Source organism: Hydractinia symbiolongicarpus, chromosome 1, assembly GCF_029227915.1.
Source record: "Hydractinia symbiolongicarpus strain clone_291-10 chromosome 1, HSymV2.1, whole genome shotgun sequence".
NCBI lineage: Eukaryota > Metazoa > Cnidaria > Hydrozoa > Anthoathecata > Hydractiniidae > Hydractinia > Hydractinia symbiolongicarpus.
The window spans coordinates 5,469,479-5,493,666 of NC_079875.1; the positions used below are offsets into that span (position 1 = coordinate 5,469,479).

Consider the following 24,188-nt stretch of genomic DNA (forward strand, 5'->3'; position numbering starts at 1 on the left):
AAGTTTTCCCTGAACTACCTCTTGATTTAAACACCCTCATTTTGTTTCTCTTTTTTTTTTCTTGTTTTTTCGAAAGATGTAGGGTATATAATTGAGAATGAAAGTCCGGTTTGTTATGTTGCATTGATTTGTGCAAGCATATTTGGTAAACCTTTGAAACATTCTGATACAAATCAGAAAATAAAGGTAAATTTGTTGGGTCTCATAGGTCAGAGCATTACCATTGTCCTTTTTTTACCATAATAATAGCGCCATCATAGCACAATTACCTCATAACCGCAATGTAGTGTCTTCAAATTTGATGAATGAAACAAGATTTTAAAGATCATAACACATAAAATAAAAGGATATATAAATATCACCTATTTTGCAAAAATTTAGTATGCTTGCTGAAAATGTTCAAATGAAATCTTTTCTCTGCAGTGTTTTCATTGCATCATTCTTTTGCATGCTTCTATTTGGGAATTTAAATGTCTCAGAAAAACAAATATGGCTTAATGGAAAGTGTTAAAAAGTGCTACATGTTATTTTTACTAAAACCTATTGGGTTATGCAAGCGTATAACTACTATTAGCCATATTCTTTAATTCTTGGTATTGGAGATGTTACTTATTATGTCACATGATTTTTGGGCTCTGGATAGGTGTGGAAAGTTAAAAGCAAGGAGGAAGCAAGCAAAGCAGTGGCGGACATGTTAAAATTACGATCAAAAACAGTAACGGTGTTTTTTCCAGCAATTCTGTATTCAATGTATTGCATAATTTGTAACCCCCTGTTGTTTGCTATCATTTGGCCAAGTATCATTTTTCACAATCAGAATTCCTTTGAAGACATAAATGGTGAATAGCTTGACTAAATTATTTTTTGTACACTGTATTTTCTGGGTGAAAGCCTTGCTTGAGACCAGCTTCTTTGAGGGAGTTACTTACATACTTTTTAATAAAATGTGAAAATTCTAAATATAGTTGTCATTCTTATCTTTCTATGGTTCTAAACAACAGGTCTATTGAAATATGCTTGTGTTGATAACTTGATGCAGTAAATTATAACGAGAAGTTGGATGGACTTTTTCATTTACAGATATTTCGTCTAACTTATGTCAATTGTTTTTAACATAAAATCTCAGCCTGGTATTCTTCTAAAGAAGGGCATACTAAATGGTGTAATAAATTTATTGCTTAAATAATTTTAATTCTAACTTCAACATTCCATTCGAAACTTTAGTGTCTAATAGCTATAGCTTTTAGTTTAGCCTGTGTTAATTTTAAATAAGCACTGCATCTGAGCATTTATTGTTTATTGAGAGAGTTTAACTGCTAAAAAAACTTTTTGAAAAAAATTCTTTCTACTTTTTATAGAGAAATCTGAGAATTCAAGTAGTGGAAGTAGCAGTGGAAGCAGCAGCAGTGATGGTAGCGAGAGTGATTCTGATAATCCACAAGCAGAAGACGATAAAAGAAAACCTAAAAAAGATGACAAAAAGGTATTTAAACAAATGCTTTAATTCTTATGTTCAGGATACCCATCCTTTTAGTAATTTTTTCAGTAAATACCACTAAGTTTATTAATGTTGCTTTAACCTTTTTCATGGAGATTGCAACACAAACTTCTATTTTTCTGAAATCCATTGACCTTGGATATTTAGATATTCTTAACTTTTCTAACTTTTCCCTCGAAAGAAATTAAAATAAAGAGTTCAAAATGGCAGTAAAAATTAAGAAAACTCTATATAAAAAAAAAGTAGTTAAGTCTTCCGTTGTCTCGTAGATTTGGGAAGAAAATCCTGATGTTTATGGAATACGGCGATCCAATCGTGCCAGGAAAGAGCCCCAAAGATTAGTAATACAGGTATGCATGCTTTAAAAAGCATACCAGAAATAAGTTCATTGAAATGCGTCAGAGTTGTCCCAGATGTTGAAAGAGTTAGAATGTCTGTTGTATGGAAATTACTGCTTACTAACAAATAGCGTTAATTTTAGAAACTACTAAAACTAAAAATAATTAGGCAAAAAATACTGGCACCCCTTTTATTTTTAGTTTTTTGACATTCTTTGCTGGTATAAGAAATTTTTGCAACTCTTTAACACTAGTTAAGAAGCTGGACTACCTGAAAAATTAACAATTAAATTTTCATTATTTTGTTCTTCAGCTGGAAAGAACGATAGGGTCATTTCAATAATTGATCTAGTGTTTGAAAGACATTTTCTTTTATTACTTTCATTTCTTGCCCATAATTATACAACTATGAGACAATCCTTGAAAAAATTGAAGAACTTAAAATCAAGCTCGATGAGATTTAGACCCTAAATATCCATTTGATAGAAAAAACTTTGAAAAACTGGTGTGATAAAATAAATTTTTTATACAATTTCAAAATATGAAAACTATAATACCTTCCTAATCAGCCTAGTTTTATTGAAGTACTCGCCCAGTTGACAGCAAACAAAAATTGTTCTCTGTCTTAATGATGTGTTTTTGTTTCTGTTATTTTACAAATGTGTTAAATTTGTTATAGTCTGGTAGTGACAGTGATGACAGTGGAAAGAAAAAGAGAAAAGGTAGAAGAAAAAGTGAAAGGTAAATAAATGATGTAAATTTGTGTATATTTGTACATAATTTTTGGTCTAATTTTTTTTTACCTGGCAATGTACAATTTGCCTACGAAATTTAAGTTTAAAAATGTATTTATTTATAACATGATTTTCATAAATGTTCTGTTCTAGTTGGATCCCTACACTTAGTGGAAGTGAAAGTGAAGAATCAGACTCGAGTTTTGACGTCCCACAAAAAGTTACTCAGAAAAGGTCAAAACCAACATCAGGTTCACGAAAAAGACGAAAGCAACAAAGAGGACGTACGGTATCAACAAGCTCTGATGAATACGGTAAAAAAGGCCGTGGGAAAAAAAAATCTCACTATGTTGGTGGGGCAAGAAGAAATACTTTAAACAAAGTTAGGTATGTACAACTATCTCTAATTTCTTAGATGAGAAAAAGTAATTTAATGAAATAGATTTAAACCTGATATTGTGAAATGTTATGCATTGACCATAAAGACGTTTTTTTTTATAATGCTGCTTTGCTCTGTTGATAATAACTTTGTGCATTTTCATGATTTTATACAATGACACAATCGTTTCAACTTGAGCACAAATTTTTGATGGTGTTCATCTACTGCGTAATAAACATAAGTAATTTTTATTATGAATTAATTGATTTCTTCATATTATTTTGCTTTTTTCTGTTTTCTTTTTTACTCTGGAATTTTACTAAAAAAAGATTACTTTTTAAGACTTGTTTAAAAAAAAATTAAATTAGCCACTTCTCAGATCCCATACAAAATTAACTTCTTTGGTATACTTGTGTAACTTTCACAACAAAAATTAAAAGAGTAAATGTTTCTGGCATACTGAGTGTTAACCCTATTCGGTCCGGGGTTTTTCGAACATACTATGACAGGGGGGATTCCCTCCCCCCCTCAATAACTTTTCATAGGATTGTTCAAATTGAATCAAACTTGGCACACTTACGTCATAAAAGGAACAAAATGGCGCCAATAAACTTTTGCTTGCGTCAGCACATTTTCTGTGACATCATCAGAAGCTTGAAAATTGTTAAAAATGCCACTATCTTCTTAAAATATAATTACTTTTGTTCTAGAGCGAATTTTCACAGTCTGTTTGAAGTTTCTGAAAGCTTAATAAAAGTTATTTTATAATATCTTTCGGTTTTTACATGGATCGGATAAAAAATTGCCAAAAATTGCCCAGAAATCGTGTTTTTCCGATTTTCGGGTGAAATCCGATAAAATCGGGAAATCGGATTAGTCATGTGTTTAAATTATTCAAAATGATTCTTCTTGATGAAACAAAGTTGTGTTGCAAGTTTTAAGTTCTAAGGATAATCCTAACAGGAGTTATTATATTTTCCCCATTATAAGGATTTCATAGAGATTTTTAGGGGTAGTTTTGAGTAATGGCCAATATCAAAGCCTCTGAAAGGTATGGGACCTAAAGAAATACCATGCAAGTGTCTAATAGAAAAATGTTGAAACTCAGTAAGTATCATAGCCATATAACAAAGCAATCAGGAGTTATTAAAAAAAAACCGTCAGGGGGGGGGGGTTAAAAAGTCACCCATGTGACCACAAAGTCTTTTTCACAGGTTTGTTACAATGACATATATATGACACTGTATGGTCCTATACTTGTTAAGGGTACAGCACATTTTATCCCAGATGAGATTGAACAAATTGTATTAATAAAAGAAAAATTTAAATGTTGCTGGTCTTATTTTTGCAATTGGGAGGTTTAGAGAAAGAATATAAATAAGATGCAGTTTGGTTTTTTCCAGGGTATGGCACTACAGATGAATTATTTTTACTAAGTTTTGGAAAAAATATTTAGGAAAGAGAAATAATTTGTATTTTCCTTTCGTAGATTTAGGAAGGCTTTTATACAGTGCTAAGTAAAGTTATATGGTGAACTGTGAAAGAGTTGGATTTAGATGAGTGACTAACTAAAATGGTATTGTCAATGTACAGCAATGCAAGAAATTGTGTCAGCATTAATGATTTGCTAAGTGCTTGGTGGACATCAGAGTTCTGTACTCAGTACTTTGATGTTTTTTTTAGTCTTACAATTCCCAGTCAATGGTGTTCAGGACAGGGTGTCCAAAGGAGTTATTTTATGTAGATGATTTGGCTCCCATTTTATGGAAGAATTAGTTTACAAGTTTAAGAAGCTAAAGAAAGAACTAGAAGAAACAGTTGAGAGTTAATGCAGCAAAGTCCAAAATAATAATTAGTAACCTTAAAGCCAAGTATGAGCTTGTAGTGGAAAAATGGCAGTGTGGAGTTTGGAGGGAACGGGCTGATAATAATTTAATTTTTTGTCAGACTTGTTACATAAGCAGTAAATTTAGAGTAAGAGTAAGAGCTAATATTTCTAAGTGTTGCGAAGGTTAGATTATAGACAACGAAGTGTTTCCATTTTTAATAATGTACAACAGTGGCTGGTTAGAGGTAATTCAGAATTTCTGTTACTATTTTGGGGGATGAAGGGGCTGTTTAAAGTATTGTTACTTGCAGCATAGGTTCTGGTTAAAAAAGTTCAGGGGGATATTCTTGGTTGGCTAGCAGAGTCTTTAGGTTTTACCAGGCCCATATAAGAAAATAGAAATACAAGCTCATTTTATCAGGAAGATCTTAACCATTTGGAAAGTAATGATTTGAGAATGGTTAGGTGGATATGTAACACTAGTTTTCAAGACAGAAAAAGTTCAGATGAGCTAAAGGCAAGGTGTTCATAGTATTACAGGTGTTAATCAGATAATATACCCCTCCAACTCATGCTAGTATGAAAAACAAAAGTTAATCCAAGATTGATGTTGACGATGAAACATTTTTGTGTTAAAATATCTGAGTAAGTTTCTGAGTATAATATAGCATATTATTCAGGTTCAAATAAGCATATGCTTAACAAATTAGTGGGGCTATCAGCAAGTATTTGATAACAAAGCCATTTGAGCAATTTTCCTCCGAATTGACAAATTCCAAGATTAAAAAAATCAACTTTATTGATTTCTTTGTCAAAGGAACATATAAGTAAAATAATAAAACTTTGTTGCTGTTTTTTTATATGCAAAGGTTGATTGCTGACGTTTATTATTAGGATTCGTTTTGTTTGTTTTTGGATAACTGTGTCATGACATGATGCACATAATTTTTCATTTTGTCTGAAGTTTGTTTTTGGGTGTACAATATCCAAATCAAAACAACAGATTATGTGATTTTTTTTTATTAAACCAGAATACTGAATGCACAATGATTTTAATGGTGACCTTTACTGTGTTTGACCAAAATTGGCACAGTGAGTATTTTCACACACATGTCTCAATTTTAAACTAGGCAATATATTTTTCTAACTGCAAATGATTTTCACAGCACCACATTAATTCTCTTACAATTTTGATTATATGAGAAACGTAATCAAAGCCGTAATATTTTAAACTACATTGACTTCTTCTTATGCCTTGTGGTCATGTAGTCCTTAAATAAATATTCCTATTCATGTTTATATTTATGCCCTTAAAATGAAGCCATCCATAACTGTTGCTGTGATAACTGATTTTTCATCTTAAAGCAATCATTAAAATGATTAACATGATCAGACAGGCTGTCTACCTTCGAAACATTTGCATTGTCTGTGTGCAATTATTTTAGCATGAAAAACAAACATTTTTTTACAGAAATCATTTTAAATATGTTCACTCCTCATATATATAAATATATATGTAAATATATACAACATACAAAATTTAAACATTTAGCATCTATTACTTTGTAATAATGTGTATTTCAAACAAAATGAAACAAATAATTATCATGAAAAGAGGGAAAAATATGTTAGATAAATCAACCAGTTATTATATTTTTTCTTTAATGCCTCCTGGGGCAAGCAAAAATTATATGTTGAAATTCTTAAATTGAGTGTGCTTTTTCATATTAAAGTAAAGCCTTATTTATCTCGAATTTCACTAGTTGTAATTTGTGCTACTGGTTTTATAAATTACCATTATTTATTTGTAAGCGTCATCAAATAACTCCCATATAAATTGTCCACTTCGAGGTGGAAGTGACATAATATCAACTGTGTCTAGTTTATTTTGTAAATTTAGTTGTATGCATTGTGGTTGACCCTCATAAACTGATCTGTAACTTTCATAGAAGCTATAAAAATCTGGAAGAAGTGATTCTATGAAAACACAATGTCTGCCTTCCTCGGCTGTCGTATATATTGTGCCATCTTCAGGATGTACTGCTAAGTATAAACTCGCTTTTGTTCCCCATATCGCTAGCATGTCCGATCCTATCGATAGCACTTGAAGTTCAGCATACGGGTTGTTTGGATCTTTAGTACCATGAACTCCATTTTTGTCAATCGCTAAATACATGCCTAAAAAAATAAATTACACACATTTTATTGTCTTTTTCGATTTTTAATTAATTTTGATGGCTAACTAATAATGAATAACTTAAAAATATAGAAATTCTTTCCTACCATTTTTACAAAGAAGTCTTCGTTTTCTAGCAAATCGTAACAACTGGAATTTAATGAGTTTTTCAACTTTTTCTTCTGTTACATTTGTTTGCTGGTTTTTCCCCATGGTAACACCTGAAAGATATTGCTGGCCAACTGCTACAGCCATTTTTCTGTTTTTATGATTTTCTAAAGATAAAAAACACTAAATATGTAAGAATTATCAACCTTTGTGTTGTATGTAAAGGAATTTCTGTCTAAAGTAAGTTTAAAAGAACAATTCTTAAAAATTGTAGCACAGAGCTTTTTTGAAAACAAGTTTATTTTATCAAGTGTTATGAAACTGAAAGCTAAAAAAATTCCATATTTGTTTATGTATTATTTCGTTAACCTACGCAACTACACATCAACTTTTATTTTTGTATTTCTGATCAAATAAATACTATATTTGCTTAACTAGTACTTAATACTGCATCGTATTTACAATAACTTTCCTAGTATTGCATCCCAGCAGCTGTTGTGTTTATCTGATAAAATGAGTTTGAGCTGCAGTTCAAACAATTGTCATCTTTGTCATTGCTGTGTTTCTTAACATGTGGAGCTGAGTAATCTTTGCTGTCTTTTGATGTCTTATGTTAATTACATATGTGGCAGCTCTTTCTAAACTATCCTTTTGTTTTTCTATTCTGTTTCTTAATCCCCACATTGCTTTCAATGATTTTTACCATAGTTATCTGATTTAATAACAGTAATTAAGATTTACCCGCCTCTAGCTGTTGCCAAGAGATCTAATCTTAAAATAACTACCAATACAAACTAATGAAAATTCTAATTGCTACATGATTTTATTTTGCATATAGTCCTTCAAAAAAATTCATTCATTCAATGATTCATGTCTTGAAAAACTTGTTTTCACCCCTGGTTACTGATGATGATACCAATGTTTTTTTGATTTTCGTAACATGCTCAATTTCACCTATTTATAATATGAGCAATTGGTTTCACCACTTTATTAATTAGATTGAAGTTCTTCTCACATTGAGAAATTATATATTATACTTCCAACAAATTCAAAGTTCTCAACCTTATTTCCTATTTATTTTTTTACATAGTACCTTCTTCCTGTTTTATATCATTCTTAATTAATTTAATGTAAAATAAAAATTATTACAGGAAATTTGATTTCATTCAAGCTTGTCACAATACCCAACATGAATTTTTTTATTTCCACTGCGCGACTCTGTAGTCTACAATACCATAACTAGTCTACAATACCATAACGGGATGTGATTGATTATAGGTAATTAAAGTTGTTGCCAGAGAGAAGCGTTGTTGTTTCTGTAATTAGGTTATGTATGTATGAAATTTAAATTTGTTTAATTCAAAAATAAAAAAATTCTTCATCTATTTAAAATTCTACCTATAGAAAGTGTAGATCAATATAAACATTGAAATATGAAACTACAATGTCTAAAACTATAACTGTCAAGATTAAATAATATGTTATGAACTAGTTGGTATGGCCTGTGGAAAAATCCACGTAGGCAAAAAATAAATAAATAAAAGATCTTTTATTTAAATTTTGCTGATAACTCATTATTTTCATATACAATTACTAAAACTTTCAATCCAATTTCAAATTTGAATTGAGTTTATTCACATTAAGCTAATATTTATTGTTTTTGATTCATTCATGTCAAGTGACCATATGTTGAATTCCCAGACTTGTTTACTTTGGATATTAGGAAAACAAATTTCTCGTCATATATTGTGAAATCGACAAAAACCACATTAGAAAATCCCCATGTAGAATTCTTATCAGTTGTGTCCGCTACATCTTTTATAGAATAAATCATTTACCAACGTCAGCATGAAACTTTTTTGTAACAACAAAAGAAATATGATTTTGCTTTGCTATTATTACGTTATTAAGAAAACAAACTTTGACATCATCTTTTTTTTAAAAAAATTGATTTACACCAAACTTTAAATGATTCTTGAAAATTTCATACCTGTCTTGATGTCTCTCATAAATAAAATTCAATACTTAAACTAACATATAAAAATTTTCTATGCATATAACAACTTCCTATAAAGCATCCAGATGTAATTAAAATTATCAACCAATTCCGTTTCCACTGCCATCCTGCTCTATTTTAAACATAATGACAACACTCTGAACTTTTTTTTTAGTTTTGTTTGTTTATAGAAAGTTTTAGAATAATCTTTTAATACAAGTCGAGTCAGGTTTCACAAAAAAAAATTAATAAAATGGTTTATATTTTGTTAATATAAAAAAACATTTTTTTCTGCAACACTAGATTTACCATTGTTACATATTAAATTGAGAAAGAAGCCAATCTCCTAAATGCAGAGATTAAAGAGGTTTTTTTAATATGATTGTTGTTTATTAAGTCCCATAGAGGTTTGTTCTTTATATAAAAATCATCCACTATAAAGTGATTATAATTAAATAACAATATATTAGTTTACACTCCATCATAGAGGCTTCATGATCAATGTGTACATGGTCCAATACAGCAGTCTGACTAAAATAATACATTTATATAATAAAAAACACATGGTGTTATCAGAATCCCTGACATTTAATGATTAGGGTAGGGATAAACATTCATAAATATTTTGCACAGTAACAGGCTGGACACACCTCTTATATAATCTTTTTACAATGTCATTGTTTACAATAAGGCCTGAACTTACTTAGATTTTAAAAATATGACTAACAAAATGAAAAATAGTTAGAAATTAAAGCTCTAGCATCTTAGTGGTGGCTATCAGTTTTTTCTAATTAGATTAATTTTATATAAATATATATACTAAAAAAATAGTAAGGCTAATAACATGAAATCACTAATTAACTGCAAATTGTCCTAAGATAAATCAAAGCAGATAATCTCTAAAAACTGAAATTTGGAGAGCTTGTTAATATTGAACACATTTTCTTGGATTCTGTTTTAGTTTGTATTATTGTGTTATTAAGTTTATAGTCAGTGAGTGACTTTTTTCATTGTAACTATTTGAGTGTTATTCCTCTTGTTGTTGCAACTAGGAGATCAGGGTGGGTTTTGTTCAGGATGCTACGATTTGTGTTAATTTTATTTCCTTGCCAACGTCTTTTACTCATGCATGGGTACAGTTTTTAAATAAAATAAATTTCAAGAACAGCATCATCAAAATATGTTTAATTTAACTGGTAAGAAAACCTGAGAGACAAGTATGTAATTATTATGGGTTGGACCACACGTAATAGCAGAAAGAATAAACAATTCGTTATCTCCAAAGGTGGAGTCCTAATTAGCTTTCTATGTTAAGTCTCCAAGACTTTATCATATTATTTTTTCATAAACTTGTAGGAATTTGAAAAATTTCTGCAAAATATTTTTTTTTACTATCTATAACTAGTTGATGTTTTATGTTTTAAGATATCTAAATTGAAAATTAAAATTGATAGTTAAAACAAACAATTCTAGAAAATAATCTGAACTTTCTTTGTTTTAGTGATCAGACAGGAGACATTATATTTTTGTATTTTATATACATATCAAAGAGTAATTAAATTAAAAAACAAATAGACAAGCTCCTTATTAGCAGAAAAGCCACCTTTGTTAAGCTTGATTATTTTACCCTTATTTAGGTCTTAATAAACTTTGTACAGCAAAAGGACAATATGTATTCATCTTTATGCTGTTGCATTTGTAAACTAAAATAGCACTCGTGATCTGCATCATGTAATACAAACCTAAAAAGAACAATGAGTATTCACCCATATGATGCTATATTTGCCTGTACGCTAAAAATGCTTATTTTCAAAAGACTTAAATTAGTTTTTGCTATGTTTTCATGGCTTATGTATTGATTATCTCCTACCTATCAGTGAATGTTCTGATATAATCTATTCTTGTTTTTTGATAAAACAGTAAGATTGGATTTCCCTTAATATTGGTACTTTTCCTACTTTAAATTGGTTTTCTACTTTTGTAATTGATTTAATATAGTGGTGTTCAGTCTGCATTTGTCCTTGCTTGATCAAGAGAGAATGGCCAGGCATAAAAATTTTATATACAAAGCCATATACAAATGTCTCTATGAGAAGAAAAAAAATAGTTGCACTGTGCTTTAACTGGAAACTCTAGTTGAAGAACACAGTTATTGTGACCAAATCTTCCCTCTTCATACAACTGAAAGTCTCCATTTAAATTTATTTATTTTAGAAAAACAGTTTAACTTATGTTTTAACTTTCAACTAGCTTACTCAAACATTGTTAACATTGTTGTGATCACTACACTCCATTGGAAATTAATTCTAGCAGAGAGAAACTGGTCATTGTGCATGCCTATCATTTGTAAATAAATTTATAAAGTACACCTAATGTTGAGCAAAATCCATTGTTTAAGTGTCTGTTGTTCTAACATATTTCATTGATTTTGTCAATTCTCTATTATTATTATTATATTTTCTAAAAACTTAGTACTTTGGTGATTTGTTTATGTGGGTAAAGTTTAGTATTGTGATTTATACAGATTTTCTTGTACAGATTTGCTTATTAATCTATGCTGTTTTGTTTTTAGCTATAAGGAAGACAGCGAGGATGAAACAGACTCAGATGATCTTGTTGAATATGATGAAAAACAAACTGATATACCTACTGAACCAGTTGAAACTATTGAGAAGGTTATGCGTCATCGCAAAGGCAGACCAGAAGGTATGCTATAGTTGTCTTGCACAATGGCTAAAAATTTGTCCAGTGTAACCAATTCTTAGTGCTTTAGGGTGTTCAGATTCAGATCTGAGATATTGCCTAAAAAACTTTTAAAAAACACAGAAATTTTGGAAATTTTTTCATGGAGCCACCTTTTTGTTTATATTTGTCCTGAATTGAGATAAGCTGTAATTTTAAAGTTTTAAAACTCTGGTTTACAAAATATTCATAGGGCACCTTTAGATTTTTTAAATTAAAGCTAGTTTTTGGTTTGTGTGTTCTGGATTTTAATTCTAGACTTTTCTTGAGCTTACGTTTTATATTTCATAGAAATTGGAGCTCAAACTACTATATACTCTCCAGAAAACGAGGAATTTGCAAAAAAAGGTGAACCTGACCCAGAAAACGAAACTGTTGAACTTCAGTTCTTGATTAAATGGAAAACTTGGTCTCATTTACATAACACATGGGAGACGAAAAAATCTTTAACTGAGCAAAAGTGTGGAGGGATCAAAAAATTGGAAAATTATATAAAACGAATGGATGAAATAGAGAAATGGTTAGTAGGTTTTTTTTTTGGTTTTTTAATGTTATTATTTTTTCCCCTATTTTTTTTTTTTTTTTTTTTTTTTTTTTTTTACAAGGAAAAAAATCTCATCTCCTGAAGATGTGGAATATTTTGAATGCCAAAGTGAAATGAATGAAGATATTCAGAAGCAATATCAAAAAGTGGAAAGAATTATCTGTAAGTATATACCTAGGGAAAATTTTCTAAGAGATACTGTTATAAATTATTAGTTAGTCTGGAAAATGTTGTGTTTAAATCTCTCAATTCATATTTGTAATTCAAAAATGAATCATTTTTATTTTTTTTTTTTTTTTAATTTGGAAAGGACTCACATATTGGAAGGTGTGTGTTGAACGTTTTGATTTTACACCTCTCTACTTGCCTGAACCCTGCCTATATTGTGAATTAATTAATCATTAACCAATGAAATCGCAAGCACTTTAACACGTTCTCCTTTATTGCTTGTAGACGACATGTCAGTTTTATTCTCAGAAAATCGTTGTTTGACAATATAAAATATTTAAACATCAAAGGTTTTTACCTCCCCCTCTTATTATCCTCAGTTATTTTTTATGCAGCTTTTGAATTAATGTAGTTATAAAAAGAATTACAATATCAATTTACTTGTATGTTTTCTATGAGCTCTAAGGTCTATACGATGTAACGATCTGTCTGCGCGCTGTATCCATGTATGCCAGTGTAATGATATGCAATGCATGTAATAATCTGACTTCTTTCTAATTATTACAGCTCATCAGTTTATGCCAGAATCAGATTCTTCATATCCTGACTATCTCTGCAAGTGGCAAGGCTTGCCATACTCTGACTGCACTTGGGAAGATGGGAACTTAACTGCAAGGTTTTTTCAAAGTTATATTGACGAGTATTTAGAACGTGAACGATCTGACACCATACCTAATAAAAATGCGAAATGTTTACGACATCGTCCAAAGTTTGTACCGTTAAAAAAGCAGCCAGACTATTTAGGAAATTCTGATCTGCAACTGCGTGATTATCAGTTAGACGGTGTTAACTGGTTGGCACATGCTTGGAGTCGAGAACTGTCTGTTATTTTATCGGATGAGATGGGATTAGGTATTTCCTTTCATCCTTTTTACTGTTACCTTCACACGCTTGTAAAGCAATTCAAAATTTCGCAGTGGCAGTTTCGTGATTGTTTTGTTCAATATTTTAGGCAAAACCATTCAAACTATTTCTTTTTTATCTTACCTGTTCCATACTCACTCATTATACGGGCCATTTCTTGTCGTTGTACCCCTTTCCACCATGGATGCTTGGCAAAGAGAATTCCAACTATGGGGGCCTGATATGAACTTAATAGTTTATATTGGCGATGTCAATTCGAGAACTAACATACAAGAATATGAATGGTGTTTTAAAAAAAACAGAAAACTAAAATTTAATGTTTTATTGACAACGTATGAGATGCTGCTTCGGGACAAGGTAATTTTACATGCACTTACCTAGAATGTGATTTTGCTTTGTGAAAGACTAGTCTGTATTATATCTGAGCCAAAGGTGGTAGTTGGTAGTAGTATCAGGTTAATTTACCATTGATTAAACCACAGGCCAGTTTTACTTTAATAAATTCTAAAATTGTGAGAACAAAATGTAAGGAATGTATATATGCCAAAAAAACCTGTTTAGTACAGTTTTTATGTATATGTTTGAATAAATGTATCAATTTAAAACAGTATCTTCAGTATGTGCTCAATCACATTTATCCGCCATGCCTTTTCCAAGGTCCCTCTAAAAAATCTTCTTAGTTAATATTTTATTGCATCTTGCTTAGTTACAAGTACCATAAAGTAAGATATTTGATTTAGTTATATTAATGTTATGTAAAAGAAATTAAATTGGAAAGGCTGTGGATTATTAAGATTTGGTTTTAATTGTGAGTTCTGATATTTTGGGCTGTATTCCACCTGTATTATTCTTAAAATTCTCAGATTATCTCATACCTGATTATTGTATTTTACAGGAGTTACTCGGTTCACTTTATTGGGCTGCTTTATTGGTAGATGAAGCTCATCGCTTAAAAAACGATGACTCCTTGTTATACAGAATGTTGATTGATTTCCGTACAAATTTTCGCTTACTGATCACTGGTACACCCTTGCAAAACTCTTTGAAAGAACTTTGGTCGTTGATGCATTTTATTATGCCGAACAGGTGTGTTTAATTGGTTATCTTTTTGTTTAACTTAAAGACATATTTTAAGAAGAAAAAAAGTCTCGAAAGGAGCACGTTAAGAATATAAAATTTGCGAAAGGCAAAATTTCCTACGTTTCACAAGAATGTGCTTCGACTAGAATGTGCTTCAACTAGAATGTGCTTCTACTAGAATGTGCTTCTACTAGAATGTGCTTCCACTAATAGAGCATTTTTAACTTGAGGTGTACAACACTACTAAAACTTCTTTGTTGTTCGGAAATAATGTGTGTGTTAATTTTTCTTGTACTTTCTCTTTTAAAAACATATAGAATTATTCATTTTGATTGTTTATGGAAAACTGTTTTCAAACCAAACATGGCTATGTTACAAAAAATCCTGCTGAAGTGCAGAATTGTGATTTAAGAACCTAGAAAACCAGTTGGGTTAAACAATCATTTCTTTTTAGGTTTGATGAGTGGTCCGATTTCGAGTCTGAATATTCAGTATCTGATAAAGAAGGTCTTCAGAAACTTCACAGAGATCTTGAACCCTATTTATTGAGAAGAGTGAAGAAGGATGTAGAAAAATCTCTTCCAGCTAAGGTAATATATTTGCAGATTAATTTCTGCTTCTGCTAGCACGGTGTTCTAATGAACACAGACTAAATGTGTTTGTTTATTGCAATAGCACTACTTTGTAGAATTAAAGTATTTTTATCATACAAAAGTTTCCGTTTTGTTTATATTGTTTTGGTCATTCTGTTTGGATGGTAATCATACGAGAGCTTTTACGAAAAGCACTATACAGCATGCTTTTTTCAGGTTGAACAAATTCTCAGGATGGAAATGTCACAAGTCCAAAAACAGTACTACAAGTTAGTTTTTTGTTTGTTTGTTTGTTTGTTTTTATGAATACTTTTCTTTGTTTCATTATTTTGTATATTAGTTATAGTCAGTTGATTAAGTAAGTCGAGTTTTTACTAAAAAAATAAATAAATTCGATATTTGGTGAGAAGCGACTATTGCGTTAGCCAATCTAGTATGTAATTTTTTTGACATACTAGATTTGATGTACAATTGAAAATCATAGTATTGATCTCCCCATAGGTTGATCCTGACGAAAAATGTACAAGAGCTATGTAGAGAACTTAAGGGTAGTTTCAGTGGATTGCTAAATATCATAGTGGAGCTGAAGAAGTGCTGTAACCATAGCAACTTGATAAAACCCCTTGACCTGATGAATGAAGACCCCAACATGCTACAGGTAGGAAGAGGCGATATGTTCTTATCGCCTAGAATATGTGCTTTTATATTTTACTTCAATTTGAAAATTTTGAATGTTTTCTTTATGGTGCCTTTATATTTTCTTCTTGTGCAAGTGATATACAAATGGGACGATTTAGAAATTGGACTGTGGATACCACATAGTTTATAGTTTAAGCTTTTGTACAAATTTAAAGCCAATAAGTTGTTTATGCAGGTCATTTTTACTTAGGTAAAAGTCCCACAAACACATTTTGCTTAAAGGTCTGATAAACACAGTTCATGTCAAAAATGTGTTGATCTTTTTACATTTGGATTTTCTTTGCTTAATGTCAACCAATTTTGAACATGTCTGCGAATTTATGCAGACAGGGGGATTTGGATGGTAGTGCTAATTTGGAAATTGATTGAAACTAAAGTTTTCGATAACTCGTAATTTTAGACACTTATCAAAGGAAGCGGAAAGATGATACTGTTAGACAAATTGTTGTGTCGGTTGAAAGAGACAGGACATCGAGTTCTGATCTTCTCACAAATGGTTCGAATGCTTGACATCATCGCTGACTATCTGTATATGAAAAGATTCATGTTCCAGGTTTGTAGTTTTCAAAAAGTTTTTGTTCATCACAATTAAAAATAACGGGAAATAGTTTTTATTTTATTTTATTCGTATTGTTCATAATGTGTTTCTTTTTCCGGTTTTCAGTATTTTTTTTCCTTTTTTTTTTTTTTTTTTTTCTACACATCCTTCAAACTTTTACCATTCAGTTTTCAATCCCTTACTCTGCACTCAAATGAAAAATAGTGAAATTTAAAGTCTAAAACCTCTCAAAATTTGTACCAAATTCTCCTTAATACCCCAAGAATTGTAATTTTTTTAACATTTCATTTGTAGAGATTAGATGGATCAATACGCGGTGAGCAACGGAGGAGAGCTTTGGATCATTTTAATGCTGAAGGTTCACAGGTAAGGTGAAATAAATTTGAAATCTCAGCTAATACTCAACTCTACATGGTGTATCAATAGACATTACTTTTTAGGATTTCTGTTTTCTTCTCTCAACTCGTGCCGGAGGTCTGGGTATTAACCTCGCATCAGCAGATACAGTAATTATTTTTGACTCTGATTGGAATCCGCAAAATGATCTGCAGGCCATGGCTCGAGCGCACAGAATTGGTCAAAAAAATCAAGTCAATATATACAGGTACCAACTTTTTTATAATATGGGATCTATCTGTTCTCTCCCAGGTTATATTTATTCGCTTAAATCGGTTCTTTCTTGTTAAAATTAGCACTTTACATACTTGATATGACTGACAATCGCCACCTAGTGTCCCTCTGGAAATAGAAATTGCTTCCGCTTGTAGTTCAATGTGTAAAATCTTGACCCACCTGTGTTAGGTTGAATTTAGGCTTTCTAAAAATTGTTTCAGACAAAAGTTTTAAGTGCATAAACCTACAGTCCTATTCAATATTATAAGATAACTTCACTGTGAACATTGACATATTCAGTTTGCTGTAAATATTGACAAGTGAACTTTGACAAGAGTTAAATGAATCAAAAACAGAAATAGCCTAGTTGTGTCGCGACATGCTTTTAAATTTATAGTTTTGTCTCAACGTATCATGACCAAGAATTTTGTAAGCCGTTCTTAGAATAATTTTTACTGTAGTCAAAAATATATAATTTTATCAAAGCCTTTGAATAACTAGATCAAATTATATTGTTATTATTTGTTCTGTTTTACAGCAGAATTGCTAAGAATGTGCTTGTTTACTTTTATTATTTTGTCAACAACTTCAGGTTTGTTACTAAGAATACAATTGAGGAGGATATTATTGAGCGAGCAAAGAAGAAGATGGTGCTCGATCATCTCATTATACAACGCATGGACACAACTGGTCGAAGAATCTTGTCGAAGAGTAGCACTGCTCCTTCCTCGTATGTTTGTTCTCTTGTTTTGTTTCTGAGGCCCTTCATCCTATAAATGCAATACAAGGTCTTTATTCTGGCGGAATGAATTTGCATTGTAATCTTACACGTATAAAATTTCACGTGAAATAGAACCTTATAAAATTATTATTATTTTAGTGATTAGAAACAACTAAAAAGAGAAATTAGTTTTGAAAAAAAGAGAAAAAGTGGTAGAAAATGTGAAGCTTTAAAAGTTTCCGCTAGGCTTTTGCTTATATACACACACAAATTGTTAAATTATACAAACACAAATTGTTTTTGTAAAAATTACCGCAAATAAGATAAATTCAAACTTTTGATATGTTTGGTACTATTTTATCTCTTTATTGGCACATAAAAAGCCGAAGATTTCTGGTTTAGGATACCACTTTATTTAAAAAAGATAAAATCAGATATTGCGATTAATTCAGTTGTGGTTTTACCGTCGAGTATTAGCAAAGCGAGATTCTGTAACTAATTAGTGGTTACTGCACCCCTATAAAGGATTGTCTTAACGAGACAAGACTGTATAAACAAGACGAGACTGTATAAACAAGACGAGACTGTATCAACATTTCCTAGAAATAACATAATGTTAGTGAAATATTTTATATCTTAGTAACGCACCATTTAACAAAGAGGAATTATCTTCTATTCTAAAGTTTGGTGCTGAAGACCTGTTTAAAGATGCTGACCAAGACCAGGATCAAAAGCTTCATGTATGTTTATTTGTTGCTGTTGTTGCCGTTGTTTGTTTGTTTGTTTGTTTATTTTCTGGTCAGCTAATGCTGTTTCGTTTTTATGAAGAAACAGGTTAAGACATGTATTTATCTGCGTAATGCATGCGAACATTTTATAATGATTGTCATGCATCATAGGCTATGGATATCGATGAAATCTTGCAGCGTGCAGAAACTCAGGAGCATCAGGATAACTTACCTTCAGTTGGCGAAGAACTGCTTTCTCAATTCAAGGTATTATTTTCTCTATTCTGATCTTAACAACGTGTTGCTACTACATTTGCAATCTAAAATTTAAAATGTGAATCTAAAGGTGCAAATTGGGGATGTTTATTAGTCCTGTGGAATGCCACGCTGATTTTAGAGCGAGTTCCAAGAAATCTAGGTTATTTGACACTAATTGTTGTGCTCGGAAAAGATAAATTCTGGAATGCATAACATTGTAACCGCTCAAGAGAATGAAACTTCTTTGTTTACTTTTACTAAGGTGGTTAACTATGCAGCCTTTAACGAAGAAGAAATTAAACCAACTCCTACTGCCAACCCTATGCAAAAATTATGGGAAGAAATCATTCCTGAAGAAGAACGAAAGAAAGCGGAAGAAGAAAGAGAAAAAGAAAAGAAAGCTGAGTTGACGTTAAAGCCAAGAAGTAGAAAAACTGTGGAGAAGGTAAAATGATTTGTTTTTAATACATGGTCAGTTGCATCTTTTACAAAATTTTCTTTGTTTTATTTTGTTTGTTTGCTTGTTTTGTTTACTCGCTTGCTTGCTTGTCTGTATCTTCGTTTTCCAACGTGTAGTCTGTTTTCCTTCGTACGAAAATTAAATCAGTAAGTGTAGCCCTTACTATTATGCTAACTCCCAACTGGCTTGACCCTTTTTGTCAACCCGATTGACGAAACTACGAACTACTCCTGTGAGTGCCAAGCGGCTCTTCCATCAAGTCATTCCTGAAAATATCTGATTTAGAGACTTATCGTTATAATGTTTAATGCACTGTTTAGATGAACATTGGTCAAACGTCCAATAATAAAAAAGTAAAATCTAAAGCCATCGTGGACACTGATACATCTAGCGATTCTGATGACGACAGTGTGGAGGAGAATGATGTTGATGAAGCTAAAGGTAAAAAAGCAACGAAACGGCAAACGAAATCCAAACCTGTAAAGAAGGAGGGTGTCAAAGGGTTCTCCGACGTAGAAATAAGAAGGTTAGTACCTAGTCACATGTAAGAAATAAAGTTGTATGCTGAATATAAGGTTCCTAAATTTTTATTCTGTTTTCTAATTTTTTTAGGTTTATAAAAAGCTACAAAACGTTTGCAAGACCAATGACCAGGTATAGTATAGCGTACAGTTTACATTGGACAGTGCGGTAATTGAAACAACTTTTTTCTCGATTTCAAACCAAAGTTTTCTTTTTTTTTCGAAGTTGGAAAGTTAGAAATGTTAGGTTTCCCTAAACTATTGTTTAGGCTGGATTCGATTGCAGAAGATGCTGAACTTACAGATAAATCGGTGAACGAATTAAAAGAACTCGGTGAATTATTGAAGTCTTCCTGTGAACAAGCTGTAAAAGATTATCAAGAGAAGCTGTTGCAGGACGAACAATTTGACGGTAGCCGAATTTAATGTTGTTTTGATATTTTACTGTGAAGGTTTTCTTAGCCCTATTTTGATATTGCTACAAAGTATGGGATTTCTATTTTCGACACCACAAATATAATATTGTGTTTTCGTTTTACCCGTATGCTATACAAATTATTGATGCGCGAAACAAAAACTATTTGTTAGACAGACATTTTTCGCAGATGATAAACGGCCGTCTGGAATTTAATTTATTAGAGTTGGTTCCAAGATCGCTAAGTTTAGGATCAGACGGTTGAAAAGAAGAGGTGGCACTTTCGTGTTGTTTTATTTGACTTATTTGTACATAGGATTTCATCGCAGTTGAAAAAACTGATTTCCAAAAGAGTCCTGTAAGAACGAAAAATAAAAAAAGTAAATAAATAATATAAAATTCGATTTAAGGTGCGAGGATTCACTTTCGTAAACAACTTACTAACAAAGACTTTGTTATCTTTGATTTTAGGTAAAAAGAAAGGTGCCTCTTTGAAGATATCTGGTGTCACCATAAACGCGCCATCGGTGTTAAAAGCAGAAGTAGATTTAGAACCACTCGCTTTGTGCTTACCACAAGAACCCCGACAACAAAAAGGGTGAGTCATTTTTTATAAATTCCATCAATCGAAAATAATCACCGTCACTGGAAACTCTTGACATAGATTTTTCTTACGAAATATGGAAAGTGAAAGCAATACCATTGCTCTTTGTACAATATTGTTGTATAAAATAAGGACCCCTCTCCCACTGGTAAAACCTAGATGGTGGCATACTTTACCTAATTTTTGACAATACCTGGAAGTATATTCCACAACTAGTCTCAAGTGCGAGTTATATATTTTTTTAAGATTTCGCTTAATTAAAAAGACTTTGACCGTAACCAAAACAGCATTTTTACATGTTAGATTAAGTTAAAAATATATACACACCAATTCAATGATGTTGGATACAAGGACAGTCTTGATAAGAGCAATCTAACTAAGAAATATATTTATGTGTTCAGTTACCGATTGACCCATCCCACACGTAGCGTACATTGGGGTATCTCATGGGGCGTGGTGGAAGATTCCATGTTGTTGATTGGTATGCTGAAGTATGGTGTTGGCAATTGGGATGCTATCAAAAATGATCATGCGTTGGGACTTTCTGGAAAGGTAAGTCTGATACATGAGAGAACTTGATTTATTTCTCGATGAAAACTAGAAAGTTCGTAATAAATGGTAACCCAGGGAGTGTTGCTCAAAAATTTCTCAGTTTCTTCTAATGTCCCATTAAACCTTGTATTTCGCACAAATTTATTTTGGAAATGCCCAAGATTATTTAAGTAGTTTGGTAGTCCTAACTTACACTCCCAGATATTTTTGCGTCGCTTATAAAATATAATATGTTAGAGTATAAGAGAATAAATACACGTCATTCACTGGTGTAAAGTAGCTCTATCTACCTAATATTCTTATACAATTTAGCATTATTTAGCAGGATTGTTGATTCTTCGTTTAGATCCTTCCCATGGGAAATGGCAAGCCGCAAAATAAACATCTCCAATCTCGCGCAGATTATCTTCTGAAACTTTTAAAAGAACAGAAAACTCATCATGAACCAGAACAGAAAAAAGTACACATTCCTCTTTTTTTCATATAACTAATGGAAATGGGGGGGGGGGAGAGAATGAACAAAAATGACGAAATATTCTCTCTCTTTTTGCCCAATTGGATATATAAGTTGTTTTTAATGTCTACAAGCTTCATAATGAATATAAGTACCTAACACAAAGGTTGTTTCGGTGTGGATACATAAATTGTCCATCTTCATGTGTTGGTTTGATTTTCATTCTGATGTATTCCACGTGTTTACGTTTAGAAAAAAATAAAGGTTCGTCCACACAAACAAGAAGATTATGTATCGCCTCACTCAGAAAGCGAGCATACCATCTCAAATACTCTGAATGAACAAAAACCAAGCAAGAAGAAGAAGACTAAAAAGACTGTTGAAAAGAAGAATGCAAAGACACTCGTAAGATATTTTTTTGAAAATTGTCGCCATTTGTCAAGCATATTGTGCGCAATACGAACACTCTCTTCCTGCTAGGATTATTAGTCCAAAAAAAAGTGGTGGGAAGGATAACAAAATATTGCTAAATCATAAGGAACATTACATTTTATTATTTTGATGAACCAAGCGTAAGTCATTCTGAATAATCTTGAAGTTTTGATGTCCTGAAGTTTATGAAAATAGTCCTTGAACTCTTGATTATTTTTTCTGTTTCTACTGTGCATAATTTAATCCCATCTCTGCATAATCTAATCGCTTTCTCGCAAAATTTATTTCTGTCTCTGCATAATTTAATCCCATATCTGCATAAATTGATCGCTTGCTCGTAAAATTTAATTCTGCATCTGCATAATTTAATTCCATCCGTGCATAATTTGATCGCTCTCTCGTATAATTTAATTACGTTCTTATTATTTAGAAAAAAGAGAAGACTCGCGATGAACGAATCTCAAGTCCTGCCGTGCCAGAAGAAAATCCGGTAGTGGTGATGGACTTTCGAGAAGAAATGGCCGAAGAAACTTTTAAGAAGGTACTTCCCGTTTATAGATTACTGAAATTTAATTGGTTTTTTTACTAATTATTCTTTTGTGTTGATAAAATTATCCGTTCCTACGCATGGAAAAATCTTTTAAAGTAATTCTGAAACAACTTCTTTCTTTTGTTGTAAAATAATTAAAAAAAGAGTAAAATTTATCTATCTTGTCATAAAATTGACCTCAGCTTTCTGGCCTCCCATCACCAATCGTGCTTATTACTTGGGCAATGTTATGGCAGCTATTGAGAGATACTTGCGTTAAATTATAAGGCATGACATAGCATTAAAAAGGGTTTTATGTTATTCAAACTCTGGCAGGCCTGTTGGTTTTACTTTTCATTACATCACCTCATTGCTGTAAATAACTTATTTTCAGTGCAAAGAAAAAATGCGCCCGGAAAAGAAGTCACTCCAACAACTTGATTCTCCTGACCAAAAATCTACGCCCAAAGAACAAGTGCAGACAACGAAAAAATGTTTGTTAAAAATCGGGGACCATATTGAAAGGTGCTTGGACGAGTACATGAAGGACCCTAACGAACTTGATGTATGGCGGAGGTTTGTCTATTCGTTGTATTTTATGTATTTAAGTTTGTATTTTGCTGTCTACGAGAAGTACGTGGATATTCGTGATATCTGTTACATGTAACCGAAATATAACGGCGAATTTTTAGGAGGAGAACACTGTATTAGGGATTTTTTGTTGCGCTTTGTATGGAATTGCTCAATGTTTTTATATCTCATAACCAACCTTTATTTTAGTAATCTCTGGTCTTTTGTTGCAAAATTTACCGAGTTAGGACCAGCGAAACTTCACAAGCTCTATCGAGCAGCTGCTCGTAAGAGAGACGTGCAGCGTGACGAACAGAAGAAAGAGATTCAAAAACTGAAAATAAACTACACTCAATCACTTCACGAGATCGGAAAACATCTCCCTCCGGATCGTTTGGAGCTGGAAAAAGCGAGAAAAAAAGCGTTAGGTACTTCTTCTCTTTTGTTTTGTTGTGGTGTTCTCCTCCCCCTTTGTTTTGAATGTTTTGTTCTCCTCCCTTGTTCTCCTCCCTTGTTTTGCATGCTCTGTTTTTATTAAACACACTCGCTATATGTAACGACCACGTGAAGAGAATTAAAAAGTGTTTTTTCGCATTTTATCTTTTATTTTGATAGTTTTAAACTTACGAGTCGTTACCTCTTGTGAAATGCACGTGAATTAACCTGTCGCTACTCGCAGCTACCATTTTGGCTCACAGACAGTAAAACAGATGTACGGAGAGCATTATATTATCGATTTTGTTTTTAAGGTTTAAATGCTAACAATCCTGCATCGGCAAAGATACCAAAGTTGAATAAAATTAAAATACCTCACAAGAAAAAAGAAAAAGATGGAACAAATAACAATAATAAAAATACGGTACCGAATTATAAGATGCATGAAAGCCGAGATGGGTACCGTGGGTGAGTGTTTTTAAAACATCTCGTTTGTTTTGTCCCGTGTCTGTTCTACCCTTATTTAAACAT

The 24,188-nt window shown here is 31.8% G+C and overlaps 2 protein-coding genes across 3 annotated transcripts in view; one reads left to right on the forward strand and one right to left on the reverse strand.

Annotated features, from left to right (window-relative positions):
- The window catches only part of LOC130633435 (chromodomain-helicase-DNA-binding protein 1-like), a 44,379-nt gene that overhangs the window by 19,246 nt on the left and 945 nt on the right, over positions 1-24,188 (forward strand). Inside the window, exons 5-35 of the mRNA XM_057444551.1 lie at positions 1,359-1,483; positions 1,768-1,848; positions 2,516-2,577; positions 2,724-2,957; positions 11,630-11,763; positions 12,091-12,319; positions 12,405-12,505; positions 13,079-13,423; positions 13,524-13,792; positions 14,331-14,521; positions 14,970-15,105; positions 15,325-15,377; positions 15,610-15,766; positions 16,208-16,360; positions 16,661-16,732; positions 16,807-16,970; positions 17,571-17,708; positions 18,340-18,439; positions 18,599-18,694; positions 18,948-19,130; positions 19,466-19,671; positions 19,758-19,799; positions 19,936-20,078; positions 20,553-20,679; positions 21,087-21,237; positions 21,584-21,697; positions 21,944-22,096; positions 22,554-22,664; positions 23,047-23,228; positions 23,433-23,650; positions 23,972-24,125. Coding sequence (XP_057300534.1) covers positions 1,359-1,483; positions 1,768-1,848; positions 2,516-2,577; positions 2,724-2,957; positions 11,630-11,763; positions 12,091-12,319; positions 12,405-12,505; positions 13,079-13,423; positions 13,524-13,792; positions 14,331-14,521; positions 14,970-15,105; positions 15,325-15,377; positions 15,610-15,766; positions 16,208-16,360; positions 16,661-16,732; positions 16,807-16,970; positions 17,571-17,708; positions 18,340-18,439; positions 18,599-18,694; positions 18,948-19,130; positions 19,466-19,671; positions 19,758-19,799; positions 19,936-20,078; positions 20,553-20,679; positions 21,087-21,237; positions 21,584-21,697; positions 21,944-22,096; positions 22,554-22,664; positions 23,047-23,228; positions 23,433-23,650; positions 23,972-24,125 — 4,624 coding nt within the window. The remainder of the gene's footprint in view (positions 1-1,358; positions 1,484-1,767; positions 1,849-2,515; positions 2,578-2,723; positions 2,958-11,629; positions 11,764-12,090; positions 12,320-12,404; positions 12,506-13,078; positions 13,424-13,523; positions 13,793-14,330; positions 14,522-14,969; positions 15,106-15,324; positions 15,378-15,609; positions 15,767-16,207; positions 16,361-16,660; positions 16,733-16,806; positions 16,971-17,570; positions 17,709-18,339; positions 18,440-18,598; positions 18,695-18,947; positions 19,131-19,465; positions 19,672-19,757; positions 19,800-19,935; positions 20,079-20,552; positions 20,680-21,086; positions 21,238-21,583; positions 21,698-21,943; positions 22,097-22,553; positions 22,665-23,046; positions 23,229-23,432; positions 23,651-23,971; positions 24,126-24,188) is intronic.
- On the reverse strand, positions 6,111-9,287 carry LOC130633622 (fibroblast growth factor 7-like). Of its 2 annotated transcripts, none has more exons than XM_057444564.1 (3): positions 9,052-9,287; positions 7,061-7,228; positions 6,111-6,955 (listed from the first exon to the last, which is right to left on the reverse strand). In XM_057444564.1, the coding sequence occupies exons 1-3, from the start codon at positions 9,068-9,070 to the stop codon at positions 6,579-6,581; spliced, it is 564 nt and encodes a 187-aa protein (XP_057300547.1). In that variant the 5' UTR covers positions 9,071-9,287; the 3' UTR covers positions 6,111-6,578. The 2 variants fall into 2 exon arrangements, with proteins under 2 accessions (XP_057300547.1, XP_057300548.1); XM_057444565.1 differs by lacking the exon at positions 9,052-9,287 and adding an exon at positions 8,211-8,437.

Excerpts from the sequence above, each read along its gene's own strand:
- LOC130633622 (XM_057444564.1), bottom strand. Across the intron at positions 6,956-7,060 it reads AAGACTTCTTTGTAAAAATG|GCATGTATTTAGCGATTGAC; the intron begins GTAGGAAAGAAT and ends TTATTTTTTTAG.